Genomic DNA, 21,908 nt, shown 5'->3' with positions numbered 1-21,908 from the left:
CCTTAATGTATTTCAAATGTACAATATCAACATTTTCTGAAATTTGTAAATTCTCAAAAAGGTCAAAGATAGAATATTTTTCTATTTTCAAATACATTAATTAAAGTAATACATTTTCAAGCAAAACAAACAGTTTAGTTCCAGCTTTTGTTAAAACATGAAATGAGTTTATAATAATGTGTAAAAAAAGTTAATTGACATGTTTTTTCTGAGTCTTACTTCAAATTTTAGGATGCTTTTTTCTTGATCAAGTTAAGCATAAAAGGCCGTGCTAATTGTTATATTGAAATGTTTTATTCACAGAAGGTGGGACAGGTAAAATTACTTTTTTGGGATGAGTTTGGCTGAAATCACTTGGTATTGTTTGTTGTTGTTATCAAGACTCTTGACGTGGACTATTTGCATTATGAGAGTTTATGTTAACACAGGTATAAGGAAGCTAGCTCTAATGGCTAGTGTTGTCTATAAATATAAAAATGTATGCCCTCAACAAAACATAAAATACTGTTGTTAGAGCTGCTGTCGTTGACAAGAGTATTAATGAAACAGTCAAGCTTGAGGTTTCTTTTAAACATTGTTTTGTGTTGCACTGTTTCCTCAGATATTCCCATCACTGAGAAGTCCGGTCACATGACAAAGACACCTGATCCTGATTGGTCCTCTTGTGTGCTTTCAATGTGCTGATTGGCTCGCATAATGAACCTTATAGCATCAATTTATAATAAGATTTTGTAGATAGAACCTTTTTGTTTTCTTAAAAAAGTCCCAAAATGCAGACATTTAAAAATATGCATGGCATAATGTAAATAAGTTGTCACAGAATAAGAATATGTGAATAACTCCATTTTGACCATATGTCAGATAGAACCAGAAAGGCGACGACATGACTCAGTATCACTTATCATGTGCGGATCATATCCGGCATATTTTAGCGCTGAGACTACTCAATCTATCAATTTAAAATGATCTCCAAATCCAGCGTCATGTCTAACGTCCAAAAAAACCCACTTGCCTTTGCACTTGACTACTATCATGACATATTTCCTGTTATTGGCCAAAGAGTTCTAGTGGGCATTAAGATCCCAAGTGAGTATGTAGTATTTCTTACCTGATGGGAAACACTTAGCAAGTGCAAAGATATAATTAATGTGGTGTGTCTAATTATGTCAAGAAAGCATTTTTTTCACGAACAAAATGTCACTTTCCATTTTACTACGAAATGATATATAATATCTAATTAAATAGTCAAGTTAAGTTTATAGCGCTTTATTTGTATTGTATCAAAGCAGCTGTACCCAAAAAACTAAAACTAAAGAAATACACTTGTTAGCCAAGCAGAATAAATTAAGATATAACCTTAAAAAGTAGTATAATTTACACTGGAATGCTTTCCGTAACATCTGGCGAGACCCGAGCCAAAGTCTCATTATTTTTATCCAGAAAATGATGCATGATGGGATACGCTTAATGGGGTCGCACACTGGATGCGGAAGCGCAGCATTACATCTAGGACAACCCTGCTATTGATGTGGTAGAATCGAGAGGTTTTCTGTATTCATGGGCTATTTTTCTGTTATTCCCAAACAGATAAATACATCATCCAGTTTATGGTCAAGTTAGTCTGTACATTAAAGATGATTTCAAACATAATTGAATTTAATGTTAAATGATGCATGGCTCACTCCATCCAGGGTGTTTCCTGCCTTGATGCCCGATGACTCCTGAGATAGGCACAGGCTCCCCGTGACCCGAGGTAGTTCGGATAAGCGGTAGAAAATGGAATGGAATGGAATGGAATGATGCATGGCTTATTGTTATGCTGCAGAACTCGGTGTACACTCAGAGAAAACAATATGTTCATTTTTACAAACTATAGCACTATCCAATGCTGCGCAGCACTTCCGCATCCGGTGAACGATCCCCTTTAGCCCTGAATACCACTCTGAAGCAATTTTAAGACATTGGACAGACGTGCTCTTACTTTCTGTCTTGTGGACGTGCTATTAAGTGGCAAAATTTGGACGCAGCCAGAATTTTATGTTCGCTTTCAGAAACCTACACAAATCTTGAAGAAAGATTGTGTATTGAGAACTGTATTGAGCACTGAAATCCTCGCCTTCCTTCATTTGAGTGACCACCCCAACCAGATTGACTTTGACAAGTGCTGTACAGCACGCTGCAGTGATTTATGGGATTTCAAGGGGGTTTGAGAGGTGCAAGTCTGCATTCAATGCATCCTTGATATCCAAAACAGATCCGGGTACTTTCATGTGCTCTTAACTCGTGTTCTTGAGTATTAAGTGCCCATTAACCAGAAGTATAGCCACAGTTTTTACTTCTGTATTTTGACGCATTTCCTAGTGAAAAGTAATTTCGAATGAGTAGAAATAGTTAGAGTGGCTTGCATTTTTAGCTGCAATTTGAGTGGATGTATAAAAACAACAGCTCCGTTTCATTAAAGATGGATAGTCACTACGAAAGTGCATTTTCAGGTTTTAACTGAAGATTATCAGGGCACATACATTTTTCAAATAGAATAACGAATACCGTAGGCTGTTTACAATAAATGCAGCAATATTTCATGAAACATTTCACTGGGACTTTAAAGTGATAGTTCACCCAAAAATCATTTGCTCACCCTCATGTCATTTCATACCTTCATAAATAATTAGTTCTGATGAACACAGAGAAAGATATTTGGAAGAATGTCAGCAATTATCAATTCTGTGACATCATTAACTGCCATAGTAGGAAAACATAAATGATATTCAATTCTTCAAAATATCTCACTTTGTGTTCAACAGATACATACAGACAGATTTCCTTCTATGGTAGTAGATGATGTCCACAGAACTGAAAATTGCTAACACTCTTACACATATCTTTATTTGTGTTTAACAGAACAAATACATTTATAAAGGTTTGAAACAACCTGAGGGCGAATAAATGTTGAGAATTTTCATTTTTGAGTGAACCATTTCTTTAAGGTTGGTGTCTTAACAACTTTTTCTTGCTTTTCATATTTCAATTATACCAATGTTTTTAAAGTAACTGTCTTAAAGAAGTTGTTATGACCCCTCTAGAAGATACATATAAATGACTAACTTGTAAAACTAGTCTAAGGTGTTTATACTGAGATCAGTCATCAAGGCGGCGGCACTAAATAGGGTACAGCTATTCCTTTAGGCAACTGTTAAAACTACTGTCATTACACATCTTGGAAATACCTCAAGTGTGGGTATGGCCATGAGCGTTCATGTGAAAGGTTTACCAAGGAAACTCATGTTTACGATAATTAGCACGCGAGCGCAGCGCAGTGCCGCATGTTTGCTCTGTGTTTACAAGTTTATGCGTCTATTTGTGCAAATTTAGCTTAAAAAAAATATGTCCTTTGATGTTGATCTTAGCGAGCGACGTCAGAGATATATCTCTTCTCTTATCCCATAAAGTGGATATGATTTGATCTCATATGGCTGTAATAACTGCCCGAAATTTGCAACAGAGTCGAGTGAGGACAACTTCCTTAAAGAGTATTTGGTTTAAACTACGTCCACAACACCATCTACCGGCTAAAATAATTGTAAGTCACATTTCTTCGCACATAATATACACACTAATACTGCGTTCTCTTCCCACCTGTGTATGCTGAGAGGCGGGGTTTGTGCGAGTTATGTGAATGACGTGGGTTGTTACATCACGTGACTCAGCTTCCTTCAACTTCTCCGATAAAATGGATCCGAATAACTAAAAGAAACCGGAACGGGCTCTTGCTTTTAGATCAGCAGTGATCTAGTCCGCCACGCAACGTCTTTCTGCGCACATTTAACGTTAAAGGTAAAGTTTGAACGTTCATTTTACAGTTTTGCCTGTTTTCTCTCTCTCGCTCGCTCGCAAGCTAACATTAGCTAGCATTAGCGTCGGTGTTTACTGGTTAATTCGCCGTTTTCCATTTAGATTCAACATCGATTATAAAATAACAAATACATAAAAATATAGATTTTAAGTTTAGTTTAATGTGCGTTTACACCGCACTAACACTGCCTCAGTAACGTTACCCTTGAAATACAGTGATAACGTTACCGTTATCTGTCATTTCAAAAGATAACGTTATATGTAACCCTTACCTAGAACCTTAGATATTGAAAGCTATAATCTAATAATTATCACAACAAGAATTCTCTTGAGTAACGTTAGAAGTGAAGATTAATGTTTGTCAGTGCTTTTATATAACGTTTGACCTCTTTTTGGATTTGTCTTTGAAACGTCTTTATATTTGCGCAGGTGCAGAGATGGTGCAGAAATATCAGTCCCCCGTGAGGGTCTATAAATACCCGTTTGAACTCATAATGATGGTGAGTTTTAAAGCCATTTCTCTGCTTGAGTGAACATATTTCACATGTTATTGTTTTGACACGTTCTAGTCCGAGTTTGACATCCGGTTATGTCAACCAGAATGATTTACAATATTATTAAATGACGTGTTCTTTTAAGTTTTAACACTTTGTTAATATGATGGTTATTGCCAATACCAGTATATTGCAACAGCTTATTTCACACTGGTTGTTTTAACACTGATACAGTTTTTTCCATGTAAAAGCCCATAGCCTTTTAAACATTTTGTTGGATAAAACATGTAGTTATCATTTTTAATATAGATTTCAGCTTCACAGGGTTTTAAAATTCAGCTATACTCAGGTGCTGCTGTGCTATAGAGTTGTGTTTTTAAATGAGTTGTGTGAGGTGAACTAAAACACAGGAAAACTTTAGTGCCACAGTACAGTAAGTCACGCTGTATTGCACTTTTATGGTTTTAACAGTGCAGAATTGCAAATAAAGTGTGAAGGGACAGCCCACTAAAGGAAACCAAGGCGATGATGTTGAAATTTCAGTGTTACTTTTTCAAGTAAAAATGTCAGTGCCCCCCTAGTCAGAGTGTTTTTTTGCTAATTCAGCATGTTGGTGAAAAATATCACATTGATGGCTGGCTTGAAGCAAAGACTGCATGCGCAACTATGAAAAAATCTAGTAAGAAATAAGAAAATAATATAGAAGCCTTAACTGTTATTAAACATTGTGACAGGTTTTTGTGGGCGGAGCTTAGGTAGAGGCAGAATGATCCCCCTGACCGCATTAATATTGCTAGCTAGCCCGTTTTGTTTGCTTGGTTTTTGAAAATGTCTGGAAAAAAATGAATACAAATTTAACATGTAAGGTGAAAAGAAAGACAAGGAACCTGGCCGACCTGTACGCACTCACGCAGTGACAAACGTTAGCAAATGCATTTACTTGAACACAAACCTGACACATAACACAAGCCTGCTCACTGTTCCCTCTCCCTTAATACTAATGCACTTGTGACAGTTAAAGAAAAATAGATGTCAAACAGTTTCCTTTATGTTTAGTTTCTTCCCAACCGTTAACTACTAGTTGTATAACTTACTAAGTTAGCTAGCATACCATATGCGTTCAAAAGTTAACGCTACCTGAAAAATAACCTTGTTCCCCAGTTTCTGGTTTGGGCATACATAGTGAGATGTTTTTAGACACGTCACATAATAATCCTTACCAACAAAAGGCAGTAATATTTTAATCTTAAATGTTATGAAGTGAAACGTGAGCATTCTTGAAGATTGTTTCTGTTCAGTCCGCTCGTTTTATTGTGTTTAACTACAGCAGTCGTCAGTGTTTTTGTTTGGCAACGGCAGCAGGTATGTGTTAAAATATCAAACTCATTATGTAGAAGAATCTATGGCTGCACGATTTGAAGAAAAAATCTAATTGCGATTTTTCTGACCAAAATTGTGATTTGCGATTTAAAATGCGCTTGACTATTTTAAAAAAGAGCTAGGTTTGTTGTGTTGGTTTTAACAGCATGCATCAAAGAAAGACCAAGCATAATCACAAACTATTGTAACATTATGCCACTGTTTATTTAAAACCACATAAACACTGTGGCCATTTTTTTTAAATAAAGTTGTCATGCAAAAATGTTTAAATAGTTAAATCAACGCAGAAGCGATGTTTTCTCCCGTATGGTCAATGGGAAAGTACGACGTTTGTAAACAACGCCTCTTTAATTCAAAATCCTCACATATGACAAGGACAGTGAGACTTTGATAGGGTTCAGTCGTCCTGCTGGACCACATGTCGGCTGTCGTCGCGTAATATTCCACTTCTTTTAGCTCAGCTTCAACCTTCTTCCTGCACGTATTGTAATTCTTTTCAATAGCTTGAGTAAAAAACATACGGGAGGGAATGTTCCAAAATAATTCCAAACATAAGCGTTGCTTTTTCTTGTGGGTACCAAGTCGTCTGCTGCTGAAGGACTTTGCCTTTCAGCAACCATAACGCTACTTTGTTGCGAATTTGAACTGCTGCTCGCACACTCATCTTTTCCAAATGACGTTCTTTGCTAATTCAATAGCAGGTGCAGTGTTAAAATGCCCCCTATTGGTTAAACGTAAAATTGCAGAAGCAACCGTCAAATACTAGGTAGGTGCATTTTATCCTATTTAAAGCCCTTAATCGAAATAATCGCAGCTTTTGCGATTTGAACATCGCACCCCTTCAAATTTCGAATTCGATTTAAAAAGATTAATCGTGCAGGCCTAGTAGAATTCCTGCTGGTTTGTATTTGCCTCATTCAGTTTTCCCTTTGTTTTGCCTCCAGCTAATGCCGTGACGTATGGGTGAGACGTCGGCGCGAAAAGGGTCTATATGTAAAGGCTATCGTGTGAATGGTCACAGTGTCAAAGTCAGAGTGTTGTTAAAGTCCCCAAGAAATGGCTTAACAAGCACAGTTTTCTTATTCATCTGGGTGTTTTAATTGCTAGTAAACATAAGTGACATTAAGGGAAGAGATATCAATACTACTCAGCTTTGTAATGTATGCCTAGAAACCATATTGGTATTAGAAATGTTAACATAGACAGAATTTCAAAAATAGCTCTTATAGAAACATATATGTTCCCGTATATGTGGGCATCTGGATAACCTTTGTATTAATATGCCAAGTTTCTACAGTTTGTTGCAGTAGCCCAATAAAAAGATATTTACTCATTCATTTTGTGGGGCCTAATCTTATTACAATTGCAAAAGCTTTGCTGGTTCTACTGTTGTTCTGCCTCACATGCAGTGGACAAGTATTGTGACTTTGCAAGGGATTAGAATCTTTGTAATATATCAGCTGCTCCACATCACCTACTGGCCTTATGTAATAAACCTGATCTGAATCTGTTTAAGTCAGCACTTGCTATAATACCTTACACAACTGTCTCATGATCTATGAATGCTATCTAACATTTTACATTACACTGATATTCTTCTTGACAACACCTGCTGCAGTGTTGTCAGTAAGCATGACTTGATATTGAGTTGAGATGTGTTCTATTAAAGTAAGCCGTGATAAATAGTGTCCCAAAACATGATGGGACTTTAGATTGGTTGCCAGCGCATTGGTATGGGGTTGTTAAAGTGTTGCTAGGGTGCTCTATTTGGGTACTTGGTGTTTTCTTACTGGCCCAAGTAAAAAGCCCACTCCTTGACCTTTTTGGTCTATCCTTTGAGCCAAGTGTTTAGCAACCATCTTAAGGCCAGTGTATTTTTTTATAGTTTGTAATGGAAACGCTGCCTTTTTGAAAACACCAACAGCTGTCAAGAAGTTATAAAATGTTCACATGTTGAACTTGTCGCTCCCCGTATAATGGGAAGTATTGAACAGTTTCTTCGTAAATCAAGTCTAACATAAGACCTCTGCACTATTAGTATCATTCACATCCATGATGTGCATGTGCTATGCACCAAAGTTCAAAATCCAGCGCTAGAGATTTTGAAACGAACATGTATAGGCAATAGTGATCTTGTTGAGCAACATTCTTTACTGTTTTGTTAAACATGTAACTTAATATCCCATACATGGCAATAACATGGTGTGATTGTTCCTGTGTATTCTCCTGTGATTCTAGTGGAGAATCGATTGATCCAGACACAGACTTTACTTAATGTCATCTTAAGCCATGATCGATCAGTGGACAATTAGGTCACGGTTAACTTGCATTGATCCTGCCCACCCAAGCACCCACTCCCTATTAATGACATCATTTCCTACAGTGAAAGCGCTAATTAGTCTTTCTTAGCTGGGATACAGCTGTGTATTGGTATTGTGCATATTTGCTGAGTGCACAGTTTGACATCATGGCTCATCGCTCTTTCTTGAATAAATCCGTGCACACAGTCTGATCCCCTGTCAATCAAATCTCATCTGGTAATGTCGCACTGCAGTAAATATTGAGGCGGAACACAGTTGTATCCAGTTGCTCATGAAACTATTTGGTGTTTTGGTTTTATCAAACTGCACTTCCTGTTTTGAAATCTGCTTCCTGTTTTTTCTCTTTTATGGAACCACTCTGAAACCTTATTGTGTCTGAAGCTCAAATCCATGTATTGTTCTAGTTTTGATCAAGTGGGCCACACATCGGTCAAATCAGGTCAGAAGGTTTGGGTAAAAAACTTCAGAAGTGAAACCTGAATTAAATTGTTCAAATATCCCACAATATACACAAAACATTTCAAGTAAATTACAGCATTTTGTGAAATTAAATGAATTTATAAATTTAAGCTGAATTCCATAACTTTCTGGGTGAAAATAATGAGATATGAGCTGTGGAAGTTGATTTGAATTGAACTACAAACCTACACTGTGGGTGAGATTTCAAAAATGTGTTGATATCATCTAATCATGTGGCTACATGCGACATGTTGCTTAAGACAAAATGATTGTATCAAAAGCTACACTCAAAGACGATAACTCTCATTTTTATTTTTTAAATTTATACCGTATAAAGTACTGCACAATGTTCAGTAGCTAGTAGTCTGTTCCAAACAAGGCAACTTGTTCATGTGACAGAGAGAGCTGGACATACAGTATTCACATGTGTATGTAGGACACGCTGTCTATAGATAGAACGACCGAGCGTTTGCATTATCACATTTTGTAGCAGGATCTTGTTGCTAATCTTCCCGTCTCTCACGAGAATAGCAAAACACACATAAGTCAATATGCTGCAGGCACCTGATAGACTGCAAACATTGGTCTCAGCTGACGTCTGATACACACAATTTTAAAGATAAATGTTTGTATTTTTGCACCATAACAAGTTGCACCAGAATGACTAGAGAATCAGGTGTGTTTAATAGCGGCATGTTTAATATCATATAATATCTATGATTAAAAAGAAAACAAAGCTGATATTTTAGAATTGGGTTATTTTTGGGAAATCATACTTTTACCATTGGTGTGACAGATGCTTCTTTCCAAAGTGAGTTTGAAGTTGTTTATCAGTATATGTGTTTCCTGACAATCAAACCCATCATGTTTGTTCTTCTAAGCCAAAAGCACGCTTCCACCTTTTTAATTTTAACACGGCTTGCTAGAATCAAGTCAGCTCATAAAAGGGCAGCAAATGTTGTTCTCTGTTGCAAAAATGCTGACAGTTTTCCCGAACACTTCCCCTATTTGCCATTGGCCAGATAAATCACAAACACTAGTCCCGCCCTGAACTCATGTCATTGGCTGAGTCAGAATGTGACATTTTAGGCCTCTGTAACAAACAAAACCGTGTTTGGCCCAGTGCCAAAGTCACACGGTGTACTCTCTTCATGGACTCTGCACATCTCAAAAATGAACTCTTTAAATGGCTCATGTTGCAAACAGAAGCTATCATTTACTGTGGTTTATTGATCCCTCTAGCACTCTCCGGTGACTTATCACATGTTTTAAAGAGGCACTTTAAACCTTAACAAGTGAGAGCTCACATGGAAACCACAGTATTTGTTTAGACCGGTGTAAATATTGAAGAATGTACCTTTGGTTAATTTTTATAGTTGACCTTGCGCATGCGACACACTTCACTTGGCAGATCAGTCATATGACCCACAGTAGTAAAATAAAATGCGTGTGAGCGGAACATTGCTTTTGGGTTCAGGCATGTTTTGCACAACTGTACACTTTCCAAGGTTGGTTTGCTTTTTCTTCAAGACCTTTCCTGTGTTCGAAACTCTGTTTGATGTCGATTATTTGAATTATTGATGCTGGAACTTTGGAAACCACCTACAGCTGCTCCATCTGCGCATTTATCAGTTCTTTTTGGTTACATCACATTCTCTTTCTGTGTCATAGGCCTACCAGAGACGATTCCCAAAGTGTCCATTGATCCCCATGTTTGTGAACAGCGAGACCATCAACGAGAACCAAAGTGAAGATGGAGCGACCCATTTGGTAGAGCGCAAATGTACTCTGGACGTGGATGCCCCTCGCCTTTTAAAAAGGGTATTTTAATATGCTGAGAAATGTCATAAGCAGTGGCATTGGTTCTCTTTACTCATTGTACAGTATGTTTGACAAATTTTGATCCTTCACATTTTAATAATCGCACATACTTTGTGATGATTGATTTTGTTTGTACGTACAGATAGCAGGAGTGGACTACGTGTATTTCATTCAGAAGAACTCTCTGGACCGCAGACAGAGGACACTGCACATAGAGGCCTACAATGAGACCTTTTCCAACAGAGTCATGGTCACTGAACACTGCTGCTACACGGTCTGAACACCCTCAACATCATCTCTCTCGATGGATATGTAGAAGGATCCTGATGTTTTTCCGATTGCTTTTCAGGTTCACCCAGAGAATGAAGACTGGACCTGTTTTGAGCAATCTGCTAGTATGGACATCAAATCGTTTTTCGGGTTTGAGAGCACAGCCGAGAAAATCGCCATGAAGCAATATGCCGCCAGCATTAAAAAGGTATTTGTACTTTTTTGTTTAGGTAATGTGAAACTGATAAAATGCTCAAATCATTGCTGAAATAATATTAATGCTTTTATTTGTGACATTTGACCCTGAATTTAAAGAAATGTACATTTACAACAATACATTGGCATTTCAATCATGAACGTTTTTTGTTGTACCTAAAAGCTTTTTATAGAATTGACAGATTTCAAGGTTAAATTACACCTTCTGTATGAAAATTAATAAAAATTGGCAAAGGTTTGTCGCTGAAAAAGAAAGCTGCGTTTTAACGTACCCTTTTTTTAATAATGAGTTGGTTAATTGCTAATTTAATGTTTCTTATGCATTATTATTGTTTATTGTCCAAATGTGTCGGTGTTTACTTGAAAAAAAGAGTTCACACATATATAACAAGTAATCTGTCTCTTTGCAGGGAAAGGAGATCATTGAATTTTTCCTCAACCAACTGGAAGAGGAGGGTATTACCCATGTGCCCCGCTGGGTACCTCCTACCCCCATCACAACAGCCAGGGCTATCCCAGCATGCAGCAGCAGAACTCACAGCGGCTCCACGGACGTCCCGCCAGCATCTCCAGATGGTGAGATGAATCATAATGTTTCCTGTCATCACATGCTCACACATATTATAAGAAGTGGACGAGAAATGAAATGCCTTTAGTACAGTAAGATTTCCTCACACATTTCTCATCATGTTTGATTTCTGTGTTGCTTACAGACAAGTTGGACGCGGATTACATTTCACGTTATCTGGGAAAGCTGACCCCTTTTCAAGAGAGCTGCCTTATTCGCTTAAGACAGTGGCTGCAGGAAACACACAAAGGCAAGGTGGGTACCAGGGATACGATTGAAAAAAGCTTGCTTGTAAAAGAAATCTTCTCGTTTTGAGAAAAATAGGATAATGTTGAGTATGATAAGGGGTAATCATATACAAAAGATAGAAATAGAAATATTTACATATTTATTTGCATTGAATCTCCACACCAAGCATTTCAGAGAATTGGTTTAAAAGAAAGTTTATATTTGGTTATGTGTAAATGAGTTACAGAGGAGGACATGTTGGCATGTTGATCCAAAATCTATAATTGACTTGACTTGAAATGCAAAGTTTTTTTTTTTCAAAGACCCACAACGTTTTGTGTTAGTGAGCTTTTTTGCGTCCAAATCTGAAAATTGCCATTACCATAACACAACACATCAAAAATCCACCCAGCACTCGTTACACCAAAATCTACTAAAAATGTTATGCTTTAAAGCTATATACACAGATATCCTAAAAATGACTTTGTCTACATACCTACGTACCTTCACTTGACAGATCCCTAAAGACCAGCATGTGCTGCGTTTCCTGTACTCGAGGGACTTTAACCTGGAGAAGGCCAAAGAGGCTCTGTGTCAGACACTCACGTGGAGAAAACAACATCAGGTGGACTTCCTGTTAGACACATGGGAGTGTCCACCCCTGCTGCAGGACTACTACACCGGAGGCTGGCATCACCATGACAAAGGTCCGAGTCTTAGCTGTAGACTTTAGATGTCACCTTTAGAAACATGACTGCTGTTTTCCTGTAGCTCAATTGGTAGAGCATTGCATTTGCTGCATAAATGCCATGGGTCTGATCCACAGTCAACAAACATGCACTGTAAGTCACTTCAGAGAAAAGCATCTGACGAATGCATAAATGCAATGTAACTAACCAGGAGCGATTTGCTATTTCAATCCAGGATGTTAGTCCGACACACCTTTGACACACAACTGCTCTTTGTTTAAAAGCCAGAGATGGGTACTGGTCAAACATGTCATTTAAATGAGTCAATAAAGGCATCAAAACATTTCACTTTACATCAGAGAACGCTGCCAGTCTGTTTATTTTCATGCTGTTGTGCTTAAAACAAAAAAATATCAAAAGCTCATGCAAACATAAAGGACAGATGATTTTTTTATGCATAGCAGTCTGATGTAAGCATCTGTTGGCCATTGAGAATTTGTTTAATATTCTCAAAATGCATCGTAAACAATCCCATCTGCTTTCTTTAGGATGTAAAATAAGCTCATACACAAACATGTATTGGGAAGCCAATGTAATAATGTATTTTTCTATCTGTGTTTTGCACAGATGGTCGTCCTCTTTACATCCTTCGACTTGGTCAGATGGACACCAAAGGTTTAGTACGTGCACTGGGAGAGGAGACTCTACTGAGACACGTAAGACTCGGACAAATCAACATACTGTGAAATGACAAATCTACATGTTCACCTGACCCCCTTCACTTTTAACCCAATCAGGTGCTGTCCATCAATGAGGAAGGGCTCAGGTGCTGTGAAGAGAACACCAAAATCTTTGGAAAGCCAATTAGGTACACTTTTTTATTTATTTTATGTACAACAGTGGTGAACGGGGACCCAAAAATCATCAGTTGTGGGTCAGTTCTGATATAGTCATGTGGATGAATAAACAGTCAACAAGGTCAATTCAGGTAGATACCGATATAAATGAATGATATAGATATACATGTAAAAGTGAGACGACAAAATATGTCAACAAAGGCTGCCCACTGGTAGCTCATGTTGGGAGGCAAATTGGACTGATGCAAACTTGGGCATATTGTGTGACAACCCCAGTTCTAAAAAACCATGAACAAAACCAGACCTAAAAATGCATGTAGAATTTGTGAAGAAAACCCAACTGAGGACCACTGTCTTGCGTCTTGTATTAACTCTGCATAAATGCTTCCCTCATCTTCTAGTTCTTGGACATGTCTGGTGGACCTTGAGGGATTAAATATGAGGCACTTGTGGAGGCCAGGAATCAAAGCCCTACTGAGGATCATCGAGGTTGTAGGAGCTAACTACCCCGAGACACTGGGCTGTCTGCTCATACTGAGAGCTCCCAGAGTGTTTCCAGTCCTCTGGACTTTGGTAAGCAGACGTGCATTCATACCAAAATACCATCGCTGGAGATATTGGAAAAGACTGAGATAAGCATATCATCGATTTTAATTTAATGGTTGTAAATGTCGCCCCATTAGAGTTAAATGTCAAGTTAGTGGGGTTTTTGCACCCGCCTGGCCTTTGTTAATTACCGGCCTGCTGTAAATGTCATGTTTGCCTGCGTGCGTTAGCACTGTATTAATGAAAATAATGACCTATTAACCCGCTTATTTTTGCTGCCCTATTCTCACCTCCTAGGTTAGTCCATTCATTGATGAAAACACACGGAAGAAGTTCCTCATCTATGCTGGTAATGACTATCAGGGTGCTGGGGGTCTGGTGGACTACATCAACAAAGACTTCATACCCGACTTCTTGGGAGGAGATTGTTTGGTTAGTGTTTAAACTGTATTTGATATTGAAATGTTGACCCAGAATTTCCATGGTTCTTTAGCAGATGCTTTTATTTATAAGAGGCGTGTTTTGTACGTTGAACCCCAGATGTGCGGCTGTGTTGTTTATTATCTGTAAGGGCTAATGCTAGCAAAAATGGAAAGAATCTCTGTAGTCTAGTCATCAGATTAAAATAGCTTGGGGCTGCTATGAATACTTGGTTAGAGATTATAGTGGCTGAACCGGCATGACTGGGTGGCTGTTGAGATATGGTGGTTGAAGCTCATTAAATACTGCCCCAGATTTTTGTCTGATCTGGATGGAATTCTGTTATCGAAGCCTGCTGTACTTTCTGCACAAGTAAATTGGCGGTGACATTCCTTCACCCACTCAGAAAAGTCTGAAAGCTAGGCAGAGATAGCAGATGGTTTTGAGATGAGCTGAGGTCACCAGACTGTAATGATATGTAGCACTGCACATTAGGCTTGTTGTGATGCACAGTGTTTAATCCCGCCTACCGGTTACATCACTTTCCCATTTATAGCGAAAAGCACTTAATTCAGTTAGTGACTGAGTACGATACCATCATTGTCGTCTTCCCTTCTTCAACCATTCACTTATCTATCAGTGCCCCTGCCTCCTAGCATAGTTAAGGCTAAATTAAGGGCTGGTGCCAACTCTCTCAAATGTTAGTCTCTAGAGCCCTGCAACATTGTGTGAGAATACAAGCATATTTGGGGTTGATAGATCCCTTTATTACGAGAAGCTACATTTATTTTGTGTGCCAGATTTCAGGAAGTATTTCACCACAGTTCAAGGAATCTGTAGAGGATGCATTGTTTCATGCAGAAGTTTGATACTCATTGTGAAGTGACCTTTAACTGTTTGGCAGTACAACTTGTTTTGCGTCAAGACCCACATTATACAATGGAAATTATGTGGAATACACACAAACATTCTCATATAATGGTTCCTGTGCTATTATTTACTTAAGTAAGCCCGAACCCTCTTGAAATAAATGATACGAGATATTGGGTCAGTAGCTTATATTACCGGGAAAACTACCCAGAAGCGCTGTTGAATTTTGCTAGTGGTGTTATGAGTGGGTGGGTACGTGACCTGGTTATGAATCACTCTGGAAGAATTTCTTCGAAATGCTGTTTTTTATTCTGTAATGCACAACACTGACTTTAATCCTCACAACTAATCCAGTATTCATTTTTGACATATCCCTTTAAACGGCACTCTTCTTCTAGAATCCAGGTTGTTTGGACAGAAATGATAAGACTGCAAAGTAACCCGACCGCTGTATTTTTTCCTTTCTCTTTAGTGTGACATTCCTGAGGGAGGTGTGGTGCCCAAATCTCTGTACCGCACAGCTGAGGAACTGGAGAACGAGGAGGTCAAACTATGGACTGAATCCATTTACAAGACCGCCAGCGTGTTTAAGGGGGCTCCACATGAGGTACGGTTTATTTACTGGAGACTATTAGCAATACACAGCAGCTTGTGTTTACCAGATTTAAGTTGCATGTTTGTTGATATCTGGTGCCACCTGTTGGTGATATGAAGACGAGCAGATTCAAATTAAGGGCTCAATGTAAAGTAGGGATGCAAGGATACAGCTCACCCCAATGTTCCATACGTACCCTGTTTTTTTTCCTCCATGGTTTTCGGTTCGGTTCTGATGGCACATTAAAGTGTTTTTCATTATCTATGCTTATGTGACGGGAACCGTAAAAAGTTAAGAATAACTTTTTTTATTCCAATATTCTTTTATTTTATTTTACTTTACTAATTGTATTCTCCTTAAGCAAAAAATAACTTGTAGGCCTACAAATTCCTGGTGTATTGAATAAATGTAAAGATTTATACTAACAGCTCACAGAAATTCTTGGTTTGCTGATCATTAACATGCTAGTAAAATTAGCTTCTTGATGAGGTTTTGCGCATCAGAGTATTTAAAATGATGTAATGCCAACTTGCGATCACTGTAAAGGAGGTAAACCGAGACAAACGTGCGGTGCGTGTCAAACAGTGCAAATACTAGCGCTCAATAGGAAAGGCCAAATACAATATATATTAACAAGGTGCGCCACTGCCATTACAATAAATTTGAAGAAATGTAACGTTAAATAGCTGCGTGGAGATGCTCTTGCTATGTAAGGGATAATGCTCAAGCAGTCGGTTGAAATCCCAGAAATAAGCCCCGACAGTGTTATCAGGATCACAAGCCGGCTGCTCGTACATTATCCCGCTTATTACACGGCTACTTGCCACATGAGAAAAAAACTGGACGTTCTTTCACAAAGAAAAACGTTTACTTCGGTCTTGAGGTAAACGAAGTGTCACAAACAGGCAATTTGCTTTAAATGTCATTAAACGTCATTTATATTTAATTTGTCACAAAAACCTGTCAAAATGATTTGCTGCATCCGGGTTAGCGTGTGTTATTAGTTTCGAGGTTGTTATTTGGGAATAACGAACCTGCATATGTCGCGACTGGCCAATCAGAATCAAGTATTCAGGCGAGCCTTGCAATAAGATGTAGATAGCTGTCTGAAAGCCAGTCCATGTCTGTTCTTCAGCCTCATACTCAACAGCACATTGCTTCTCGTGTTGCAGACAGCCTCGCCATTAGTTATTACTCGTGGGGATGCGTTTATCTAGCTCAGCACACAGACATGCAGACAAACAGGGAGAGAGCCAGTTCAGAGAGTAATTAAGCGCTCAGAAATCATATAACACAAAACCTTGCTTGTGTATTGAACCGTGGAGGTCGCACAGAACGATTCAATATTAAATTAAGAATTGTGACATCCCTGATGTCAAGGAACTCTTTCAATATACTGTTGTTTGACAAGCATTTAACCTGAACTTTTAGAAGAAACTTCAAGGTCTTTGACTTTTTGTACACCTTTAATCTAATCACATACACTAGTTAATAGTGGTTCATTATACCGTATGTTACAGCTTATGGAATACATATATTTTCAGGTGCTGATCGAGGTTACAGAGGAGTCATCTGTCATTACATGGGACTTTGATGTGTGTAAAGGCGATGTAATCTTCAATATCTACCACTCCAGAAGAGCCCCTCAGCCCGCAAAAAAAGAAGCTCTGAGCACACACAACCTCGCCTGTCCGGGCAGCAACAACACCCAGTTCATCGACAGATCGTGGATGCTTGGGCAAGACTACAGCATGGTAGAGACAGCACTTACCTGCAGAGAGGGAGAGAGCGTACAGGTGGATAAATCTTATAATATGCACAAGTCATACATATATATACATACACACACACATATATTTATCCATGCATTGTGTATTCTCGAATTGTTGAGGACTGAATCTTCAACACAAATACAATTTGGTAATTATTAAAGTTATAACAAAATGAGAATTACAATTCAGATAACAAAACTGAATAAATAAAGAATCGGTCCGTGGCTTTCTAACCAGTTGAAAACCGGAGTTAATATTTGCCTTCTCATCTTTCCTTCAGGGTTCTCATGTGACCCGCTGGCCCGGATTCTACATCCTGCAGTGGCGCTTTCATAGCACTCCAACAAACTCCTCAACCAGTCTGCCACGTGTGGATGATGTGCTGGCATCTCTGCAGGTCTCCTCACACAAATGCAAGGTCATGTATTTCATGGAGGTGCTGCAGTCCACGGACTTCAGGTCAGTACATTTATTCCCCACTTCATACATATTGCAGACAGGAGCCTTAAGTGCTTCTTGAAAAATTCTAACAGTCCAACAGAGACAAGAAAACATGGTGAACAAATAAGCCCAATCAGGAAAAAAAATGTAATCTTTCTTTATTCCACGGCTCGTTGGAATTCTTGTTTCTGATTGGCCAGTTGCGACATTTGCAGGTTCGTTATGTATGGGATAATGTAGAGGCACGTGGATGTTATCGCAGAAATAAGCCCCGAAGTAAGAAATAAAACATGAAGCGGAGGGTGATGTGGCTTATTTTGCGATAAATGCCGGCTACTTGTACATTATCCCGCTTATTACACGTCTACTTGCCACGTGAGAAAAAAACTGGACATAAAATGTGAATTTTAAGTATTTAATGAGCTCATTTTTACCCAATGCAGACCTTCCTCGAGGAAAAGCCATTTAGTTTGGGTTTTAAAGTAAGAAACGACATTCAAAAATCACAAACAGGGAAATTGGTTTAATCAAATTAAAAGACATATTTATAATACATTTTTGTGTAATATTAAACTGGATCCCCCAAATAGATTTGCATCATTGGGGTTACAGGGTGTTATTAGTTTTGGTCGGTTGTTATTTGAAAATAGCCACCCGTTCGAATGAGCCGTGGAATAATCCCAGATAGCAACCTCTCAAAACTAATAACACACGGTAACTCGGATACAGCAAATCATTTTAACAGGTTTTTGACAAATTAAGTATTACTGTCTTTTAATAACATACAGCGGGGAAAATTCACAACATAAGGGGATTTCTAAGTGGGCTATTGACACAAAATTTCCAACAGATGTAGCCATCAAGCCAAATATTGAATTCATACAAAGAAATCAGAACATTTAAGTATACAAGTTCAGTCATAATAAATAAAGTGAAATGACACAGGGAATAAGTATTGAACACATGAAGTTAGACCCTGTAGATCCCTGTCCGAGGAGTCCAAAGAATAATCAGGTGAGTTCTCCAAGAGCCAAGAACCACTCAGGCAGAACTTCAGGAAGACCTTGCATCAGCAGGCACTGTTGTTTCAAAGAAAACTATAAGCAATGCACTGAACCGCCATGGCATCTATGCACGCTCATGGCAGACTGCACTGCTGAACAAAAAGCATGTTGAGGCTCAGTTAAAGTTTGCGAAAGAGCATTTGGAAAAGCCTGTGGATTATTGGGAGACTATAGTATGGTCAGATGGCAGTCATTCTACACACCTTGTTTGGAGAAGAAATGGCTCTGCCCACCACCCAAAGAACACCATACCAACAGTTAAGTTTGGGGGTGGAAGCATCATGGTTTGGGGCTGCTTTTCAGCATTGGGTACTGGCAGACTTCATATTATTGAAGGCAGGGTGAATGGAGAAATCTATCTGGACATTCTGGATAAAAATCTGCTGCCATCTACCAGAAAGCTGAAAATGAAAATAATATTATTATAATAAAATTTCAGAAAGTCAATGATCCCAAACACAAGGCCAAGAACACAATGAAGTGGTTTCAAAGAAAGAAAATCAAGCTGCTTGAATGGCCCAGTCAATCACCTGACCTAAATCCCATAGAAAATCTATGGAGAGAACTGAAGATCAAAGTTCATAAAAGAGGCCTTAGGAACCTTCAAGATTTAAAGACCATTTGTGTGGAAGAATGGGCCAGAATCACTCCTGAGCAATGCAGATTACTGGTCTCTCCATACAAGAGGCGTCTAGAAGCTGTAATCACCAACAAAGGCTTCTCTAGAAAGTATTAAATGGTGTGTTCAATACTTATTCCCTGTGTCATTTCACTTTATTTATTATGACTGAACTTGTATACTTAAATGTTCTGATTTCCTTGTATAAATTCAATATTTGGCTTGATGGCTACATCTGGTGGAAATTTTCTGTCAATAGCCCACTTAGAAATCCCCTTACTGATAAAAATGCTGATGTGTCAAATACTTATTTTCCTCGCTGTATATGACATTATAATTAAAAGTGATTCAACCAAATTTCCTGTTTGTGACATTTGAACGTCGTTTTCTTACCTCAAAACCGAAAGTAAAAGGCTTTTCCGGAAGGTCTGCATTTGGTAAAAATGAGAAAAAAAGTCATGAAATGTGAATTTGAAATATTTTTACCATGTGGCAAGTAGCCGTGTAATAAGCGGATACTGTCCAAGCAGACGGCTGTTATCAGGAAATAAGCCTAAAGTTTATTTCTGTGGTAACTACCTGCTGCCTGTACATTATCCCTTGCATAATATTTGTATAAGAAAACCCCTCAATCCCTCAGACTTTTTTCTTTTAAATGACCCCTTTTATCAGCCTCCTAAATTCAGGTTCACTCATTTCATTTTCAAGGTTATAAGTTGGTGAGTAAAATGGCCTTTTAAACCCCACATAACATAATTTATATTTATTTTTTTAGTTCAATAGTATTGTTATCTGAAATTGTTATACCATTCAAAATTATAATTCATCATTGCAAATAGTAAATATCATTTTCACATGTTATTCTGCATTATATATTTTTTATTTTTTTTAACAGAGGGTATGTTTCCGTTTTAATTTTATTTGAAATGTGTTTTTCATGTTTCTCTCATGCATTAGTAATTGTAGGAAAAAATGTACTGTTTAAAAAGCATTTCTGTAATAGTGTGTTTGTGTTTGTTCAGGGGCTCCATGAGCAGCCTGGAGTCGAGTAACAGTGGCTTCTCCCTGCTCAGTGCTGCCACCACCTCATCCAGCCAATCACAGACGGGTTCAACCGTTTCTAGATAACATCAACTTCCAGATGGACACCAAGACGCTGCTGTCGGCGGGTTTGGCAAAAAAATCCTCTGTAGATTTTGAAATGGACTAACATGGAAGCAGATCATGGTTAACATAAAAAACATAATAAATCCTTATATAAGCAATGATCATTTTGATCTCTGTTTTATCTAGTGTGATATCTCAAGATATGAATAACAAATATGCAAGTTTTCTCTACACTGTTACAAATAAATGTGTAAATAATGTTTACATTTCTTGGTTGTTCAAAAAAGCAACAGGTTGCGCACCATGCCTATGATAGGTTTAAGAGGTTAGTTGACATGAGATTTTATGCCATTTTTATGACTTCATATACAGTCAAATTAACAGGTTACATGCAATATTTGTACTTTTAAAAATGAACTTGTCTCACTGAAGCACTATTTATGTGAATAATGAAAAGATTGTTTGAAGTGGTGAGGAACTAAATAAAAATGGTAACCAGCAGCTGAAATTCTCTTATGTTCATGTTTTCTACAGCACCCAACAACATTACGAAAAAATCTAATTCTTTTTCCCAAATCTCTGGTGGCCAGGTGTGCGATTTACAGCATAAGATCTGGTTTTTCGCTAGTTTTAATTGTCAGAAATGACAATCAGATTGAAGTTGCCGGTTTTCAGCTCTTGCTATTTGTGTCCAGAAAAACTGCAGAATAAATGTGATAGGTTAGCCCTTTGATCTGGACTCATCTAAAATAATGTTTAGACGGTTTGTTGTCAGTCAAGCCAAGTTTCATTAAATACAATATTTGCAATAATATTCATATAATTATTGGAACTGTTGTAGAAGTAATGGCAGGATATTGCAGATGTGCAATCTTTTAGCAAAGTGCAACATTTAGAAACTCACTGACAGCTACTAACACCTCAGAATTGTTTACACAGCATAAAAGACTGCAGAATTGAATCAGCACCTTTCAGTTTCCCAGTCTCAATAAAAACTGTTATGAGGTTCAAACTGCTGCAATTACTCAGCTGCCCTTGAAAAACTACCTGTATGAAAGACTGGTGTCCACAGATTCACAATGTTTGTTGACAACCATATCTAGACCATGAAAGGAATATGGATGGGCTCATGACATCTTTCAACCTGTCAGTACAAGTTTGTGTTTTGGGGCAAGCTAAAGAATGCTGTTAATTTCTGGATATTGCGTGATATAATAGACAAGCTAATAATATCTAGTTAATAGTGAGAAATGCCCCCTATACTGAAGTGTTACCAAAAGTTTTGATGTGAACAAACTGACTGAATTAAAAAGCCTCTT

At 38.1% G+C, this 21,908-nt stretch overlaps 1 protein-coding gene across 1 annotated transcript; it reads left to right on the top strand.

Moving 5' to 3' along the window:
• The first annotated feature begins 2,988 nt into the window (after nt 1-2,988).
• Nucleotides 2,989-21,090, top strand: LOC130426090 (SEC14-like protein 1). The gene is made up of 16 exons (XM_056752635.1): nt 2,989-3,834; nt 4,282-4,352; nt 10,178-10,327; nt 10,470-10,601; nt 10,677-10,805; nt 11,224-11,389; nt 11,527-11,636; nt 12,127-12,316; nt 12,926-13,014; nt 13,096-13,166; nt 13,557-13,728; nt 13,999-14,133; nt 15,464-15,598; nt 17,131-17,382; nt 17,639-17,817; nt 20,505-21,090. The coding sequence occupies exons 2-16, from the start codon at nt 4,290-4,292 to the stop codon at nt 20,608-20,610; spliced, it is 2,079 nt and encodes a 692-aa protein (XP_056608613.1). The 5' UTR covers nt 2,989-3,834; nt 4,282-4,289; the 3' UTR covers nt 20,611-21,090.
• Nucleotides 21,091-21,908: the final 818 nt, after the last annotated feature.

The sequence above is a fragment of the Triplophysa dalaica genome, chromosome 7, assembly GCF_015846415.1.
Source record: "Triplophysa dalaica isolate WHDGS20190420 chromosome 7, ASM1584641v1, whole genome shotgun sequence".
NCBI classification, from domain to species: domain Eukaryota; kingdom Metazoa; phylum Chordata; class Actinopteri; order Cypriniformes; family Nemacheilidae; genus Triplophysa; species Triplophysa dalaica.
This window is presented reverse-complemented; position numbering and strand designations above follow the sequence as displayed.

What these genes read in the sequence shown, in the direction of transcription:
- LOC130426090 (XM_056752635.1), top strand. Translation starts at nt 4,290, where the DNA reads ATGGTGCAGAAATATCAGTCCCCCGTGAGGGTCTATAAATACCCGTTT. An exon ending in CCCCTCGCCTTTTAAAAAGG is followed by an intron (nt 10,328 to 10,469) that starts GTATTTTAATAT and finishes TTGTACGTACAG; the next exon opens with ATAGCAGGAGTGGACTACGT. An exon ending in AGGAGACTCTACTGAGACAC is followed by an intron (nt 13,015 to 13,095) that starts GTAAGACTCGGA and finishes TAACCCAATCAG; the next exon opens with GTGCTGTCCATCAATGAGGA.